This window comes from Pungitius pungitius, chromosome 7, assembly GCF_949316345.1.
Source record: "Pungitius pungitius chromosome 7, fPunPun2.1, whole genome shotgun sequence".
In the NCBI taxonomy this organism is placed as follows: domain Eukaryota; kingdom Metazoa; phylum Chordata; class Actinopteri; order Perciformes; family Gasterosteidae; genus Pungitius; species Pungitius pungitius.
Genome location: NC_084906.1, coordinates 18,593,043 through 18,610,147, shown reverse-complemented (window position 1 = coordinate 18,610,147; position 17,105 = coordinate 18,593,043). Strand labels below are relative to the sequence as shown.

Below are 17,105 nucleotides of genomic sequence, written 5' to 3'. Positions count from 1 at the left end.
ACAAGCTGCCCCCCCCCCACCCCCCATCCCCACAAACACACAACCCGCAGAGCTGCCTTCACTGCAGTGCACAATGTGGTTGATATTCATAAAAAATGTGTCGAAAGCACCAGGCTGCGGGTGGCAGATGCTGTGCAGATTGGACAGATGGAGCGTTTGTTCAAGTATTGATGGTTCATAAATAATCAATGTTATAGGTGGAAGGTTTAAGATCCTGCAACACAAACGGGAGTGATTCTGGACTGTTAACAGCTGATGAAGTCATTTCATCTGCGGATGGTTTGTTTATGTTGTTAATAATTTTAAATTGTAATGTAGTACTTGCTCCTTATGTGTGTGTGTGTGTATATATATGCATGTGTGTGTGTGTGTATATTTATATTCTAGGGTGAATTCAGGTAATTTGGGACACCATAAGGAAAACGCATTTTACTTCTGTGATGTCATTGGATTTTAGCATTAACACCCCTGACTACCATAAGTAAAATGCTTTTGTCCCAATATACCTAAAATCACCATAAACACACACACATAAATGAGCAGTTTTAACTGCTTTAATTAGACTATTCACATACCGGATGTTCTATTTTATTGAAACCTCATCTGAAGCTATCAATGATAACACAATGGGAAGTGCCTTTAATTTGCCTAATGTTGAACTTAAAGTTGTTCTCAATTTTTGCATTTGCGTGTATACGTGCGCGTATTTTTGCGTGTGCTTGTGTGTGTGTGTGTGTGTGTCTCAGGGAGGGGACACACTGAGCAGCTCTAACGGCTAAAAGTTGCTTGGAAAGCGAGGGAGGAGGAGCCCGAACGCAGAGTCGCGGTGGAGCTCAGAGGAAGGAGAAGCCCGGACCTCCTCCAGCGGCCGCCAGTGACTCCGCGCCGCAGACTTTCAGCTGGAGAGCCGCCATTCGCTGCCGCGGGGAGAGAGACCTGTACCTCCGCTCGCCTCCTGTACCTCCTCCTGTACCCCAGCGCGCGTCCCGGAAGCCTGGGGAAAAGGGAGCAGCGGGAACCATGTTTCCCTCCGTGTTGTTCCTCCTCCTGGTTCCACATGTGCTGCAGGCGTCGAGACGTGAGTACCCGCCGCGCGCTATACTGCGCGTGTGTCCGTGCGCACCGGGTACGTGGGCCAGCTCCAATCAGCCCCAAGAGTTTCTCCCAGTGAGCTGCTTCGTGGAGGCTTCGAACCACAGCAACCAGTTTCAAACCAACGTCCTTAAAATCAGCAGGATTATTCGCACATTTACACATAAGTACCTCTAATAATTAAAAACCGTAACAGGTATTCGGAGAAGGTGGCTTTTCAAAAATATTTGTCATTCCTGTATATGTATTTAGTTTGCTACTTTAAAAAATATTTTGATCATGAAAAATGGAAAAAGAAGGTTTAAATGGTTAAAATAACAAACCAGGAATATCAGCGGCAAATTAAGAAACTATTAAATTAAGAAATTAAGAAAATTGGATTAGAATTACATCATATAAAGTTACACACATATATATGTGTGTGTGTGTATGTAACTTTATATTAGCTCATACCTCTATTTAACATCAGCTTATCTCACAATCATTTCTTAGTTCTGGAGTTAGTGGTACTGAGTGGATTATTTTACAGTTCTAAATAAATGTCCCTGCTTTTTGGTGGACAAATTATACGTTTAATAAAGCTTAATCCTATAATTGTCCACTAAAATGAAGGCGCAGAGACGTGATGGGGATGTAGTGGGTTGTTGCATTAAGCAAATGCAGGAAAGATGACATTCCATGTTTTTTCCCCGCAGAGTTATTAATAGAAAATATAATTAGAAAATGATCTGAAGGTAGTGCCTCTATTGAAAAAAACAAACACCTGCATGTTTGTCATTGTTTTAATTTCGATTTCCCACATGTTTAATATTGAATATCCCGTAGGTCCAAAGGTCATTGCTCCTTCATCCTGCATGAAGACACCGTTTTCATCTCTGTACATGTGCCTTCGTATCAGATGGCACATGTGCTGGACAGCTTGTCCACCGCCCACCTGGAGCCGGGTTAATAAAACCACCCTCGTATCTCCGAGAAGAAGGCGTCCAGTGGTAACATTTCCCAAGCGCATCAATCATAAAGGCAAAACCTGCAGTCTGAGAGAGGGGTTCGTGGTATGGAAAAGCGTTCAAGGATCTCACCGACAGCCGGGGAGACCTTCCTGACCGATCCCACGGAGTCTCCATAAATCCTCCTCATTACCGGCTCACGAATGTGTGCTGAGCTGCTGCTGCTGCTGCACACAAACGTTCTCTGAAGGCTTAGAGAAAATGCAAAAGAAAATCAACATGAGCAAGTTTAGTTTAGTGTTCATGCTTTAGGGACTTTTCATTTTGTTTGTAGCTTTAAAAAAAAAAATCTGAATGAATTTACATCTGTATTTTTGTCTGGGGAAAAAACAGACAAATGGATCGTCTGCTGTGAAATCTAAACTAAAATCGTATTTACATTTCTGATTTGTTAAATTAGCTCTAAACTACTGAGTTGTTAAAACACGTTGAAAGATAATTTAGTTCTGATTTGTTATAGTTTATTAGATCATTGAAGTCAACGACATTCAAATAATCATCTGCATTCCAGTTGGAACACGTTCTCTCATCCTTTCTGTTCTATATTTAATAAACTGCACACTATTATTCTTTTTTTTTCCTTATTTCCTCTTCTTCAATTATGGCTCATCCGTCTCTTTTGGACTGTGTACATATTGTCTATTTGTTGTTTTAATGCATGTCCAACTGTTCTGATTCCGATTTATCAAACAAAACAGCCAACGTTTGCAGGTTCCAGCCCCTAATTCCTAATTTCCATCTTTTCCTGGTTTTATCTTTTTGAAAAATTAATATCTTATGAGACAAAAAGCAATTTGAAGTCAGCCCCTTTTCAAGCTCCGGTAACGTCTAATGGACCTTTTTTTTTTTTTTATATCTCTGTGTGTTTTGCCGCCACCCAGAAGCCGCAGTCATCTCCCCTCAGGACCCGGTCCTGCGGATCGGCTCCAGCCTGACGGCCACGTGCACGCTGAGCCCCGAGCTGGGCCTCCACGCCAGCACTCTGTACTGGGCCCTGAACGGGATGAGCCTGTCCAGCAGCACCTACAGCGTGCTGAGCCCCGACACCCTCAGCGTCACGCTCCACAACCTCAGCGGCTCCCGCCAGCAGTCCGGGGACAACCTGGTGTGCCACGGGGCGGACGGACACGTCCTGGCCGGCTCCTGTCTCTACGTGGGCAGTAAGTGGAGTTCTTAGCTGTCCCTACATGTAGTAACGCACGAGGACACACATATGAAGCCTTTGGGTTGATGAGACAAAATCTAAGATGAGGTATAAAAAGGTTGGTTTGCTGTCAACTTAAAATATAACCTTAAAATATCGACATTATCTGTTTTGATATAAAAACTTTCTGATGTGAAAACTTTCTGTTTTTAGCGGTTTTATTTTGTAAATTTCACAATAAAAGAAGTTAAGCTAAGCAGTCCTTACCTGCACTATTTCATCAAATACTCAAATGCAACTTAATTTCTACATCTGACTTTTGTGTCTCTCTTGTGTCTTACTCCCCCCCCCCCCGACCCCCCCATCCCCTCCCCTCCAGTCCCCCCAGAGAAGCCAGTCAATTTAACATGTTGGTCCCACAACACGAAGGACTTGAGCTGCAGGTGGAGCCCGGGGGGGCGGGGTGAGACCCACGTCCGAACCAAATACACCCTTAAGTACAAATTGAGGTGAGCGCCCCCCCGAACCGGCCGCGGCTTACAGGTGCTTCACCCCCCCCCCCCCCCCCCCGTCCGGCACCACCCAGGTAGACCCGCTTACAGGTGCTCCAGTGCCGAGGGAACGGAGGGAGGTCGGAGCTGGATCCGGCTCATTGCGTTTGCTTCCGTCCAGGTGGTACGGCAGAGAGAAGGAGTGTGAAATCTACAGCACGGGGAAGCACCGCCACTCCTGCTACATCCCCCGCAACCTCGCCCTCTTCACCCCGTACGAGATCTGGGTGGAGGCGGCCAACCGGCTGGGCTCCGCCACTTCTGACGTCATCACCCTGGACGTCCTGGATGTAGGTGGGTGGGCACTGTTTCTTTCTTCCTTTCTTGTGTTCCATTTGTTTGTGTGAAGGCCTCCCTGCATATGGCTCACACACTTTGTCAGGGGAGAGGGGGATTTATTTTTTATGGATTGCTCTCTCTCTCTCTGTCTCTCTCTCTCTCTCTCTCTCTCTCTGTCCGGCCCGCCTCTGTAAAAGCGTCATGTGTTCAGGCTGCTTCTCTCAAAGAAACTGCGGGGTTGTAAAAGTTGACCTCACAGCCGAAGCCTCTGTGGCGAAGGCCTCGCAGGAGCCCCCAGTGAGAGAATGAAGGTCACGGCTTAGAGGCGTCAGGTGCGGAGGGTTTATTGCCCAGGGCTGGGCATCCTCTCCGAGCGTTCATCTCCATCAGTGCTGACTGAGGGACAGATAAGCGTTGCCTTACGCAGGGTGCGTTGCACGTCCCCAATAAACGAAACGATAGGCTGGGAGTGCATTTGTTCTGGCTTTGTTGCCCTCTCTCTTTCTCTGTTGAGCTGAATGCAAAATAACTAATCAAAAAAAAAATGGCATCATGCAGCAAGGGATGTCTGAGGCAGGAGGTCACAAACGGGAAACACTTAAGGGCTCTTTTAATAAGTTCCTCTCTTTATCTCTGTCCTGCCATCCCGTCAAAGCCCTGGACTTGTTTACGACCGCTTTAATCGCGATGGGTCAAGTGTTTGAATGCGGGAACACTCTGTGCCTTCCCCCGCCGTGCAAAGTGGAACAGTTTGTCTAGTAATTAACTCGTGTGTAATTCTGTTAACATCTGTTAATATAAACATCTTTATGTTTATTTTGCTCCCAGATGGAAATTATTCACTCGCTGTGTTTGCATTTTTTGTTATGACACGTTTCGCTTCGGATGGTTTGCACCCCTCGTTCGGACCGGAGAACGGCGCATTTTTTCTCCACATTACAAAAGCTGCCTTCTCATAAACATTATTTACTGGCGCCCCAGTGAGTCGCTGCAACATTTGGCGCTGACTGCGGGGATGTGGAGTTTGACATATGCGCTCTAAATGGTTGGCGTTCGCCATGTCCGTCCTTAGCTGGCCCATTTCAACCCGAAGGACCAGCGAGCCGGGCCATCTCACGGAAGGAGATCCTCCCGTCCGCTGGTATCGTTCCCACAGACGGGCCTCGTAAAATCCACGTCGGGAGCGACGCCGTTCGTCACTGTTGACGGTTGCACCCAAAATATGCCTTTCCATCTCGCTCACCGTTTGACCCTCACTCAACCTCACTTGACCCGCCATGGCCTCAGACTTCCTGGCTATCACCCACTTCCCTGCCCCCCAGTAGGTCATCCGTTGTGGGAGCCAACAGAACCATATCATCTGAGGTCATCAAGAGCAAAGAGTGGTACCCTGTATTCCTCCGCCCCGCTGTGCTTCCAGGGGGAGGCCGCATTAAGCCTTTTGGTCTGTCACTCCACGTGGGCCGTGTCCCCGACCTCCACATGGCGCTGAAGAGGTGAAAAATGTCCAGAGCCTTCAGCATCTCGGAGCAAACTTCACCACGCCGTGGCACCGTGGGCATTTTGGCCCCCTCATTGAACTCTGCCAGGCACATGGATGGGTCTTTGAACATGGTACCGCTCTGATTCCATGTTCCAGCATCCTCAGGGACGCAAGATAAATCCACTCTCCAAGCACCGGTTCTACTTTCGTCGCTGATGTGTACAAAGAACCGACAATCCTCATCATAATGAATGATGGGTCCAGATATTTCCTCTGCTGGTTTCATGGAAACCTTGTGTATCCCGTGTCCTTGCTCTAACTGCTGCACATCTGCTGTCTGCCACAACGCTTTACGCCTTGCCTCCTCCGTGCAGTGACCACTGACCCTCCTGCCAGCGTGCACGTGAGCCGCGTGGGCGACCTTGAGGACCAGCTGACGGTCCGCTGGGCCAGCCCCCCCGAGCTCAAGGACATCCTGTTTCAGGCCAAGTACCAGATACGCTACAGACTGGAGGAGAGCAGCGAGTGGAAGGTGATCCACGCACACTTTTTCTCTTTGGCTGTGACACCTCTGAGGCCCGCTGTGGAAATATTTGAGCATTGACGATCCATTAAATGATGAAAGTGGCTCCCGCCGCATCGTTAGACTCCCGCATATGGCTTCTATTACAAAGCAGACAACACTTCTGAAGAAGAACTCGACTGCTGCTTTATTGTTTGCTGGTACATTTTTAACCCTGGGTTTCCTCCAGAAGGTTCCCTAGTGAGGCTTAAATTCCGTCTTTAACATCTTCTGTCCACAGCTTGTATTATATTTTGCGTCTGCCTTGTAGGTGCATGCAGTGTTTTCAGAGTTCAGGATTCAGAATCAAATGATAACAAAAAGCTAAAAAAAAATGTATTTATTATATCGTCTCTACTGGCAGAAGAAAAAGCAACATTGAGAAAAGATGCAGAAAATGTCTGTATAGTTGAAATTAAGTAGTTCTACTACAGTTTCTAATACATCATTGGCTTTGCCCCCCTCCAAAAGGTGGTGGACGATGTGGGTAACCAGACATCCTGTCGGCTCGCGGGCCTCCGGCCCGGCACCGTCTACTTTGTCCAGGTGAGGTGCAACCCGGTGGGCATCTACGGCTCCAGGAAGCCCGGCATCTGGAGTGACTGGAGCCACCCGGCTGCCGCCTCCACACCCAGCAGCAGTAAAGTCTTTCCTCTATTAGTCCGTCTCGCTTTTAAATGCTTCCCAAACCTCGATGATGCCCATGAATCTTTACCAGTTTTTTCCTTTCTAATAATCTACCTTTCCCTGCCAATTAAAAACCCAGAAGAAAGAAGAAAAAAAAACAACCCAATGTCCTTATCCCTGTTTCAGCATCTTGAATAAGCTGATCCAGACCGCATGTGACTCAGGGGAAAGCAAACATCAATAGGCTGGATACCTTGATGGAAATCTCCCAGCAAAGGGTTAGAAGGAACTGCAAGGAGCCGGAGGGCGTTTGGATAGATTTTTGAAGATTGATCAAGTCCAAACCGGGGTCGTTCTGTAAAGCTTGAGTGGAAGCAGGTTAGTGGGGGGGGCGGGCGGAGCAGCAGATAATGAGTTACACAGTTCATGCGGCATTTACTCCCAAAAGGGAGGAAGTCGTTATCGGATCGTTGGCCGAAAAAAGGAATCGACTGTAAGCAGGCCGACGACGTCCAGCAGGAGCCTTTCCTCCCCAGGGAAGGTCGTGCGGTTTAAGGCGTCGCACAGTTCTGTTTAACTGCTCACATCTCGCTTTGTGAAATCAGCCGACATTAATCCTCCGACCTCCCTGCGCTGGTCCACGGCCCCCGAGGCCGGCACGGAGACCAGGGGGTCATCAACCATATTTGGGTCTAGCAAATCGCGGTTTATCCTGCTGCGGGGGGGGGGGGGGGGGGGACATGAATGGGTCTGCAGAAATTCGTCGCAACCCATCCTGTAAACAGTGTTCACCAGGTTCACCTCCAACAGTTAAAGCACACTTGAAATAACAGATTGATCAAAAGAGAAAATGATCATTACTTGCAACTCCAGAATACTATTTTGAGTGACAAGGGCCAGAGAGGAAGAACCACGTAGGTGTCATTCATGCCGACACATTGAGCAGCTGGCGCATAATCCACACACCCGTGTCCTAACTGTAACCTTGATGCTGCCCCCCCCCCCGCCCCCGCCCCGGCAGAGCGGCTGCAGAGCGGCTCCTGCGACCCTAAGCCCGGCGGGCAGAACTCCACCCTGCGACGGGAACTCAAGCAGTTCTTCGGCTGGGTCCGCAAGCACGCGTCGGGCTGCAGCGGCATGTCGATCAAACTGTACGATCAGTGGAGGGTGTGGCTGCAGAAATCGCACAGAACGCGCAACCAGGTAGGTAAGCAGAATCCCTCCCTCTCCCTCTCTCTCTCTCTCCTTTCATTACCTCTGCTGAGCTGCACTCAGTCACACACACACACACACACACACACACACACACACACATAAAGTCCTGTTTAACAATCACCCAGAGGACAGATTTCACTTTGTGATCAGGTCAAATGTGCTCTTTTGACTCCAGCAGAAGTGGGAGCATTGAAAGTATCAGATGCCCTCTGTTTTCTTTGCTTTTCATATTCCATAGTTTAACAATGCCGACTTGACCTTTGGGGGAGGACCACAACAGAGAGATAATGAGCGCGTGAATGCAATTAACGGCCCGCTGCAATGGGTCCCCCTTTTGTTTCCTCGTGGCACGTAATAGACCCCCCTTTTGCAAAAATAACTCGGGCCAAATGGCAGGCAGAGCCTCGGCGTCTTCGCTGTGCTTTTGTGTGCGAGTTGTCTTCAGCCACATCCTCTGCCGCGCCGGCCTTGAACCCACGGAAACCCTCCCACGGCTCAAGCGGTTTCGTGCTTTCTTCTTTTTTTTTTTTTTTTTTTCTTTACAGAGGACAATGCCTCTGATCACGTGACGGGTTTCCATTGATTACCGAGAAGGGAAGGTAGCGGGCGAAGAGATGGTACAAAAGAAAAGGGGCAGAGAGAGAAGTGGCAGCCAGACGGAGCGATTACTGTGATGACTGTTAAATGACATGCCCTTTTCCCCCGTTTAAATCATCCCAGTACGAACCATCTGCTTCTGTGTCTTTTCAGATTCTACGAGGCGATAATTCGTAGCGGCGCCGCCCCGCGCGCCGCCCGTGGAGTTTAATTCACGCACAGCATCAGGAAACAGTGACAGACCGCTGGGCCCCGGGGGCCTGCTGCAGTGTTCCGTCTCACGGCCTCAACTTCAGTTTAAAGAGTGGCGGGTGACTGGAGTGAAGTCTTCTTTTTCTACCGTTTCCACGGGTCGAATCTGTCCGACAGATCTGTGTGCACAAACAAATGCTAAGCCCTCAATAACTGCACTTTTATTATGAAAAAAAAACATATTCCTACTTAAGTTTTATGTAAGATAAGCAACTCATAAATTATACGTGTTGGTATGTGATACTCAAGCAAGTATCGAATATTCAAAACAAACTAACTCTACTTTTCATGTATTTTTAACCCTAACCCTTTTTTCCAAGGCCATGTCAATCTGTGAGGTTTATATTGTTATTATTGGTTTGACCTTTGCAATAGTTTGTGTCTACTGCTATTACTGCTGGAGATATTACTTCAGAGTGGAGCGCCAATTAGAAATGATTTTCTTCATCAAACGTACTGATTTGAGATATCACTGAAGAGCTTTTAGTCACGTCATTACGCTCAATTGACACAAAGGCTTTGATTGCAAATATCTTCTATAATATCCACAATATATACGCTTCACTTGGTTGCGGTTGGGATCCATTGAAGGCCCAAGAGTTAAGCCTCTTAATAAAATAAACTATTATTCAAAGACAACTCCGCTCGAACTCGAACATAAAACAGCAGAAATAAACGTAATTCTTTAGCATTTAGTTTGCTTCCCCAGGTCACACACCTGTGTTTGTTTCCAGTGACGGACACACATGTGTCATCTTAAACGGTGACGCCTGGCAGGTCTTTGAGAAGAAAAAAAAATGTCATCAACAAAAACAGTGGCGATCATAATGTTTGATATTTAAATTCAGATATTAAAAACTGGTGCAAGTGTTTGTTCAATCACTGAAATGTAGATTATACCTACGTCCCAGTAAACCATTTATATAACTGCGTACTTCTGTTTAAGTTCATCATCTTTTACTGCAGAACATTAAAAAGTCATTTATTTTGTGTTAAATAAAACTCATCCAGAAAACTATTGAACCTCAAGAGTATTTACATGTCTTTTTTTTCTGCTGAGGTATGCATTAACAAAAACACACAACTACAAATAGAAAGACACACACGGCCTGAATGTGAAATGTCCCCTGGGTGGAGCAGGACTGCTGCAGCGAGCGGGGCGGAGCCGGGGGGGGGGGGGATCGATGAGTGCAGCTGAGGAGTCAAAGATGGAAGTTGCAGCAGAGCAGGGCTCATTCGTCTTCCCCGCCTCCTGGGAGCCACCTGTCAATCAAATTCCTCGGAGTCGTACTTAAAGTCCTGCAAGACTTCACTCAGGGCCTCTTTGTTCTTGATGATCCTGGGGGGGGGGGAGGGGGTGGGAGAAACCAAACACATTAGTTGTTATGTTACACACTTTCGCAAGTATGTTTTGACAGTTGTCCGTTTCCGCGTCAGAGGAAACAGGAAGTCCTCCGGGCGCTGGCCACAGTTTTGATGGTGAGCGAGCGGTGGGGAGGGAGGGAGGGAGGGACGGTAATAGCCGCTCTTACTCGTGCTTGATCCCCTGAATGTGTTCTTGACAGCCCTCGTCCTCCGGGTGATCCTGGGCCCGCTGCCTGGCCAGCTGCAGCCTGGCGGTCTGTGGAGAAGGCACGCCAGATAAGATTTATGCAAGCCATTCATCAGTGGGGGGGGGGCGGCTGGGAGGGAGGGATGAACTCTGAGGTAATAGGGGTTTTATGTCTTTACTGGCAGAAAGGCGGTCGAGTTGATCAAACTTCACACGACCCCCCCTGAGCGCCAGATGTACGAGGTGTGGGAAGCGGCGAGGCGCGCCGTCTTTTTAACGGCGCTCTCAAACTGTCCCTCCGAGACTCGGGACGAGTGTCACTGAAAAAGGACCCGTGCGGTTTTTCCTCCACGTACTTTAAGACTTGAGCTGCCAACGTAATAAGAATCCCTGCGTACTGGCGGTGAAACCAGTGCCTGAAGCAAGACGGAGCTCATCAAATGTTTTGTGCAAGAAGTCTGCCTCCTTGTGTTCAAACAGTGGGTCTGTTCCACACATTTAACAAAAAGTGGTGTATACATTCTCAGAAGAAAAAGAAGAAGTAGTATTTATTATCATCATCAGTAAGGATGAAACACAATCCCTCATTGCTGGTAAAGAGTTTGTTTGAAATAGAGATTGTTGTAAAAAAGCATATATATATATATATATATATATATATATATATATATATAGTGTTCACATACCAGTTCTAGTTTGTGCTTCTCTTTGCTCTGCAGCTTCTCAATGTGCTCAGAAAGCGCCGGCCTGTCGAACTGGTGGTGCAGCTTCTCTTTGATCTCCAGCATTTCCTTGGAGATGCCGCAGAAGGCCTGCGTTATCTCATGGACCAGCTCCTTGTAGTGGTCAAAGTCATAATGGGGGCCTGTCCTCAAGTAGGCCTCATGTCCTCTGGAAGGCAGTAATTGATACCCATAAAAAAAAAAAACACAAGCATAGATGAATGAGAGGTACCATTTATGCTTTTGTACGTTCATGAGCACCAAAATCAAGGCCCGTGATTCTTGGGAGACACACGCAGAGACCTGTCAACAGTGTGCCGGGTGATACTAGGCACAAACTTACTCCTCAAAGAGCTGATACGTCTCCACCCGCTCAGACTGAAGGTGGTAAAACCTCTGAATCAGGGCTTTAAAGTCCGATGGGACCTGCGGGGGGGAAACGAGGGCAGTTCACACAAAACATGCAGATGGAATTAACAGGGGTCCACACACACACACACGACTTCCACACAAACGGCTTAGGAATGCACGTCTCCTTGAGGTTTTTGACATGAAAATGCGTATCATTCACAAAATCCATTTTGTTTTAACTAGTCCGACAGTATGCAATTACATTGCATGTATTATTACTCATTAAAGTGGCATTATGAGAAAAGCTCATTGAGACTTGTTTGGGACTCAAACGTATTGGGACGTGACATGTTTAGGACTTTAGTGCAAAGGCTGGAAATTGTGCCTAATTGCTTTTTGTAAACAGTGAACTGGTCCCACCTGATTAACAGAATATTAATCCATTCAAGCTATAATTATTATTATTATTTTTACTGTTATTTTTACTTTAATCTAACTGAAACATGTATGACGACCATAGTTAAACTACATTTCACCTTGTAGCTACAGTATTGTAAACCAATTACCTTTGAATAACGTTATAGAGTAGATTTGACTGGTTGTAATTAACGTTAGTCTTTACAAAGAGGGAATATAATTAGGCTTCTTATGCAGGGATAATCTGCTTGAAACTCCAATAAAGTTCCAGTTAAAACGTGTTTCAGATCAAACCGTCTCTAAATCTGCAACTTCGCCTCCGTAAATTAACGTTAGTCAAGTTAATACTAGCATTGATTAGCTTAGCGCATGTGGAAGTGTTAAGTTTCAAAGCTCTCAGACACCTAAAATTAGTATACATCTACAAATACTCACCATGGTAACCTGCCAAAAGATGCTGTCGCTTATTGTCCCCGGTTTATCACAGTGACATGTTTAAAGGTAATAAAAACGGGACGTTGTTTCTCTTCGTTGTGTGAATCAGCAGCCTCGCTGCCCTGCCACCCGGAAGTGACGCACTGCGCACAGTAGCTAATTATTTTTCAAAATAAAAGATATCCAACGACCACACAGTTCCTTTGCTACAAACTTCAAGAGTAAAGCTCTCTTGTTTTAAAATGTTATATTAATTTGAACATGGTTCCAGTTTGTTTGATTTATACTTTCATTGTCAGATTTATCTCTTTATTTGTAATAACATCTTCCTCGGTAAGGCAACACAAAGCATAATGTCAATTATTACAGGAACAGTAGTTAGAGAATAGGTAAAGAGTGTAGGGTATTAATAAAACGCATACACACCATACAGCAATACGTGTATAGATATAGAGCTCCTTTTTTTGCAAGCGTGGAGAAGTTAGGTGTCAAAACATGTTGGTATATTTCTTCCATCAAGTCAAATAACAGACAATATATTGTATGTTTAAAGTAATGACTTATTTCTTAAAATATTGGAAGTTCAAAAAGTGCAGAATAATTGGTTATCATTACATCCATAAAATATCAAGGTTATATTTGGAGGTTATTCCATTTTATTAATTTTATCAGGTTATTAAAACCTGACAAATTGTCTGAAAAGACAATATCAAGGCAATACAAATTACAAATCAACTATATTCTGTTAATCCTGCTTAAAAAACTGCAATACAATATCTGAGTGTGTTATCAGAATGAAATGGGATAAATACATGCATTAATATACCATTATATACCACATTTGCAAATCATGTGAGGTTCATACTGTTCAACTGTTGTTCATTAACTGCCATTAAAAGTCAATCAACATGTAGATTCTGTGTATTCTTTCCTAACTTATATCATTAGGGGTAAATATGGGCTGTATTGTGCTTATATTGGTCTTCACCTGAAAAGGGGAGGGATCGTGTATAGAATGAAAAACAGAAAATCTCATCTCTCAATCTTAATTGTAACTCCTTTAATCACTCGGAACATGTACAATACCATGCCCATGCAATCACTGGGTTAGTTGAGCTTGATTTGGCAAGACCGTGACAGTTTTATTGTGAAAGAGGTCTCTCTGATTGACTGCACCCTAACCACGCAAATATTTCTCCACACAATGAAAAACAGCGTGTCTTTTTTGAATATTTAATCGCCCGTTTTGTTACAACAATGCACGAGGTGGTGTTTGATGAACACAACCTCTGAGCAAATTAACACAGCAAATGAGACGCAGCAGAGACTACACCTGTTGCCTTCCACCTCACAGCCTCCATCAATCACAATTTCAGCCGATCCAGCCATTGACATCTGCTTCATACGTTCACGTCATTAAAAAAAAAAAAACACGTCCTTTCCGTATGGAAGGAACCAGGTCCCCCGGGCTACCACAGCGCAGACACTCCCACGCCCTCCGTCCCCCTCCGCTGCTCATTGGTCCTTTCAGCATCTTCAGCACCACGCAGGCTGAACAGCGACACTCGGCCGGGCAGCTCCCATCACGCGAATATGCCGCCCGGCGGACACGGTGCCCCGCGCGGTCGCCCCGACGCCGTTAATCTGACATTATTGTAACAATGTCGCCGTTTCGTCAATCAACGACGCGCGCCGACGGCGGGTTTGTTGCGTGGCTCGTTTTCTCCTCCGCAGTCGATCGGGAACGAGCCGCCCGCGTCGTCTTGACTCCGCCAGAAGAAGCCGTTATCCCCCCGTCACCGATGCGCGGACTCGCGTGTTTCGTTCGTCGCACCGGGGTTCCCTGCCGTCGAGTCCACAGGCATGACGGACGGTAACGCCGCCGCCGCCTCTCAGGTTACAGGCAGCAGCAGAAGCAGCAGACGAGCCTCACCGCCCGACCACCGGGTCCCTCTGCCGGCGCCCCGGTGTCCGCCGGTCCCCCGACGCCTGTTGTGACATGACAGCTCGGGGAAGGAAGAAGAGGATCAAAGGTTACGGACAGGGGCTCCAGCAGGCGCGCGTGCGGGTCGGGCCCTCGAGGAGGGGGCACACGGAGACGCACGGTGTGCACGGCTCGAGGGGAGAGGACACGGCCGGACCTGGGTCGAAAAACCACGTGACGCGTTGTTAACATCCTCGCGTGGGTGTTTCTCTTGGAGCCTCCGGTGAGGTCAGAGCACGCGGGATAAGCAACGGAGCGTCCCCCCCCCTGGAGCCGGTTGAAGTGTCCGTGTACACCAAAAGGGCCGGTCCAGGAGGGGAGTGTGGGGGGGGGGGGGGGGGGTGGGAGGAGGTCGAACCTGGGTACCGGTCTGGACCCAGCTGCCCTTCCAACCCTCCTCCCTCGCGTGATCCCACCGGAGCCTCGCTGTGATTGCCGTGCGGGCCTACAGTGCGGCACCGCTCCCACCTCTCTGCCTTACAGTTGCATCTGATGCACGGCCTCGTGGTGTTGACACTGGTCGAGTCCCAGTCAGCGGTGCGGTTCCCCGGGCCCGGCAGGCTCACTTGGCTGCTGCTGACCGTCACCTTCACCTGCACCGCCATGGGCTGCATCCAGAGCATCGCCTGTAGCAAGTCGCGCCTCAAACGGGAGAACATCGTGGTGAGCGACCTGTCCGCCACCATAGACCACTGCCCGACCGTCATCGAGGAGAACTCGCCCATCGTGCTCCGCTACAAGACGCCCTATTTCAAAGCCTCGGCGCGGGTCGTGGTGCCCCCTCTGCCTCGCCACGAGACTTGGGTGGTGGGCTGGATCCAGGCGTGCACCCAGATGGAGTTCTACAACACCTACGGAGACGTCGGCATGTGAGTCCCACACGTCCCCGTCACCTGTGTGTCCCCCGTGACACGCCCTCTCGTGACGTTTTTTTTTTTTAGCAGAAACCTGAAATAAAGTGCACGCGCCTATACGGCTTGCTTGCAACACTGTGTGTGTGTGTGTGTGTGTGTGTGTACGTGATAACGCGTTTGCATGGATGGAGCATTTGTGCACCCAGCAGGTTAACTGTGCCGCCGGCCTCCTTCATTCAAAACGCCCACCGACAGATTCTGTTCCTGTGACTCTGGCACCCAAATAGAAAGGCTGCTATTAGAGGAGCTAAACAACAGTTGATGCTCTTACATGCACATTGTGCCCACGGAGACATGTCCTCCCCCACACCCCGACGACACACACACACACACACACACACACACACACACACACACACACACACACACGTTATCTGGATGGCATATGTGAGGGGGTGTTTAATCCTGCTGGGTTTAGGGAGTGGGTGGTTTTCAGGGGTGAGAGATTGGGGTTTAGGACTGAACATGGAAACACAGTTTGGCACAACAAAGAGATGATGATAATCCACTATATCATTTACTGCTCATTGCCAGCTGGTGTCTGGGTAACACTTTTAAAGCCTTTTCTGAAAAGATCTTGTTACTTCTTTGTTTTTCCTCCTGAGCTTTTCTCACTTCAGGTATACGAGAATAATACTTTTTGTTATTCATTGAAAAGGGATTCATTGAATCCACAGTTTCTAGTGAAATGGATTTTCTTTAATGTCAGAATTTTTTTTTTTTAATTATCACCTGAGAAACGAAACTCCTACTGTTCATAGGCTCCAACTTTAAATGGTGTATGATAATGCACTTTTAAATGAAAAAAGAAACAGTCATTAAAAATCGTGTTTTTGTTGTCACATTGTTGCATTGCAGGCTTTGGCTACACAGGCAATAGGATAAAGCTATTTTTGGTTCAGGTCTTTTGATGGGCTTCTTTTATGGTCATTCAAATATCACCACACCCTTTAAATGAATGACAGACAGTTAGACTACCCCAAAAAACATATCTAGTCTCCCTCTCTGCCTTCTATGAATCACACTGCCATACTAAGCTAGAGAGACATTTGGAAGGTCCAAATACAGAGTATCCCAGCAGTAGGACGTCCCAATTGAACAGCTGCTGCAAACATGTGACCAGGAACTCAGTGATGGTGTGTCTCTCCTTTCAGGTCAAGTTGGGAGCTGCCTCAGCTACGAGAAGGCCTGGTGAGGGCCATCAGCGACTCGGACGGCGTGAGCTACCCCTGGTACGGGAACACCACCGAGACCGTCACCATAGTCGGCCCCACCTCCAAGCCGTCGCGCTTCGTCGTCAGCATGAATGACAACTTCTACCCCAGCGTCACCTGGGCCGTGCCGGTCAGCGAATCCAACACGCCCTTACTGACCAACATCAAGAGAGACCAGAGCTTCACCACCTGGCTGGTGGCGCTCAACACCACATCGCGGGAAAAGATCCTCCTCCACACCATCAAGTGGCGGATGAGGGTCGACGTGGCGGTGGATCCGTCCCTGCCCCTGGGCTCCAGGGCCAGACTGGTGGGCCGGGTGCACCAGGACCAGCCGCGGGTGCTGAGCCGCATGGAGCCCATCCCACCCAACGCCATGGGGAGGCCCAACGCCAACGACGCGCAGGTTCTGATGTGGAGGCCGAGGAGAGGGCCTCCGCTCGTCGTCATACCATCCAAGTAGAGCGTCCGTGGGGGGGGGGGGTTCCCCGTTTGCTCCATCTTCATCACGGGTGGGTCGTTGCGACGAAAAAAAACGAAAAAAAAACTGCTTAAAACAGCCAAGATGAAGATCTACGAGCAGGTCGGAGACTTGTGACAATACGCACAAATCAGTGAAATCTCCAGGGGATAAATGCCTTAAATCCAGTGAAACGTCGGGTTTGTGGGCCTTGGCTTCGTAGACCTGCGCCGTAGCTCCTCGGGCC

At 47.8% G+C, this 17,105-nt stretch overlaps 3 protein-coding genes across 5 annotated transcripts; 2 read left to right on the top strand and 1 right to left on the bottom strand.

Annotated features, from left to right (window-relative positions):
- Window positions 1-50: 50 nt before the first annotated feature.
- crlf1b (cytokine receptor-like factor 1b) lies at window positions 51-8,839 on the top strand. 2 transcript variants are annotated; one of them, XM_037469315.2, is made up of 9 exons: window positions 51-279; window positions 747-1,078; window positions 2,981-3,259; window positions 3,623-3,752; window positions 3,916-4,088; window positions 5,931-6,088; window positions 6,590-6,758; window positions 7,767-7,948; window positions 8,711-8,839. In XM_037469315.2, the coding sequence occupies exons 2-9, from the start codon at window positions 1,021-1,023 to the stop codon at window positions 8,732-8,734; spliced, it is 1,173 nt and encodes a 390-aa protein (XP_037325212.1). In that variant the 5' UTR covers window positions 51-279; window positions 747-1,020; the 3' UTR covers window positions 8,735-8,839. The 2 variants fall into 2 exon arrangements, with proteins under 2 accessions (XP_037325212.1, XP_062419519.1); XM_062563535.1 differs by lacking the exon at window positions 51-279 and having other exon boundaries at window positions 524-1,078; window positions 7,767-7,952; window positions 8,711-8,818.
- Window positions 8,787-12,458, bottom strand: rex1bd (required for excision 1-B domain containing). 2 transcript variants are annotated; one of them, XM_062563537.1, is made up of 7 exons: window positions 12,287-12,458; window positions 11,427-11,509; window positions 11,048-11,252; window positions 10,342-10,430; window positions 9,916-10,148; window positions 9,528-9,588; window positions 8,787-8,928 (listed from the first exon to the last, which is right to left on the bottom strand). In XM_062563537.1, exons 1-5 carry the CDS (start codon window positions 12,287-12,289, stop codon window positions 10,076-10,078), a joined length of 453 nt encoding a protein of 150 aa, XP_062419521.1. In that variant the 5' UTR covers window positions 12,290-12,458; the 3' UTR covers window positions 8,787-8,928; window positions 9,528-9,588; window positions 9,916-10,075. The 2 variants fall into 2 exon arrangements, with proteins under 2 accessions (XP_062419521.1, XP_062419520.1); XM_062563536.1 differs by having other exon boundaries at window positions 9,528-10,148.
- Window positions 12,459-14,608: 2,150 nt separating this feature from the next.
- Window positions 14,609-16,904, top strand: fam78bb (family with sequence similarity 78 member Bb). The gene is made up of 2 exons (XM_037469556.2): window positions 14,609-15,139; window positions 16,339-16,904. Exons 1-2 carry the CDS (start codon window positions 14,763-14,765, stop codon window positions 16,859-16,861), a joined length of 900 nt encoding a protein of 299 aa, XP_037325453.1. The 5' UTR covers window positions 14,609-14,762; the 3' UTR covers window positions 16,862-16,904.
- The last annotated feature ends 201 nt before the right edge of the window (window positions 16,905-17,105 follow it).

What these genes read in the sequence shown, in the direction of transcription:
- crlf1b (XM_037469315.2), top strand. Translation starts at nt 1,021, where the DNA reads ATGTTTCCCTCCGTGTTGTTCCTCCTCCTGGTTCCACATGTGCTGCAG. An exon ending in CCTGGACGTCCTGGATGTAG is followed by an intron (nt 4,089 to 5,930) that starts GTGGGTGGGCAC and finishes TCCTCCGTGCAG; the next exon opens with TGACCACTGACCCTCCTGCC. An exon ending in CGCACAGAACGCGCAACCAG is followed by an intron (nt 7,949 to 8,710) that starts GTAGGTAAGCAG and finishes GTGTCTTTTCAG; the next exon opens with ATTCTACGAGGCGATAATTC.
- rex1bd (XM_062563536.1), bottom strand. An exon ending in ACGTATCAGCTCTTTGAGGA is followed by an intron (nt 11,253 to 11,426) that starts GTAAGTTTGTGC and finishes ACTGCCTTCCAG; the next exon opens with AGGACATGAGGCCTACTTGA. An exon ending in AGAAGCACAAACTAGAACTG is followed by an intron (nt 10,431 to 11,047) that starts GTATGTGAACAC and finishes CCTTCTCCACAG; the next exon opens with ACCGCCAGGCTGCAGCTGGC.
- fam78bb (XM_037469556.2), top strand. Translation starts at nt 14,763, where the DNA reads ATGCACGGCCTCGTGGTGTTGACACTGGTCGAGTCCCAGTCAGCGGTG. An exon ending in ACCTACGGAGACGTCGGCAT is followed by an intron (nt 15,140 to 16,338) that starts GTGAGTCCCACA and finishes CTCTCCTTTCAG; the next exon opens with GTCAAGTTGGGAGCTGCCTC.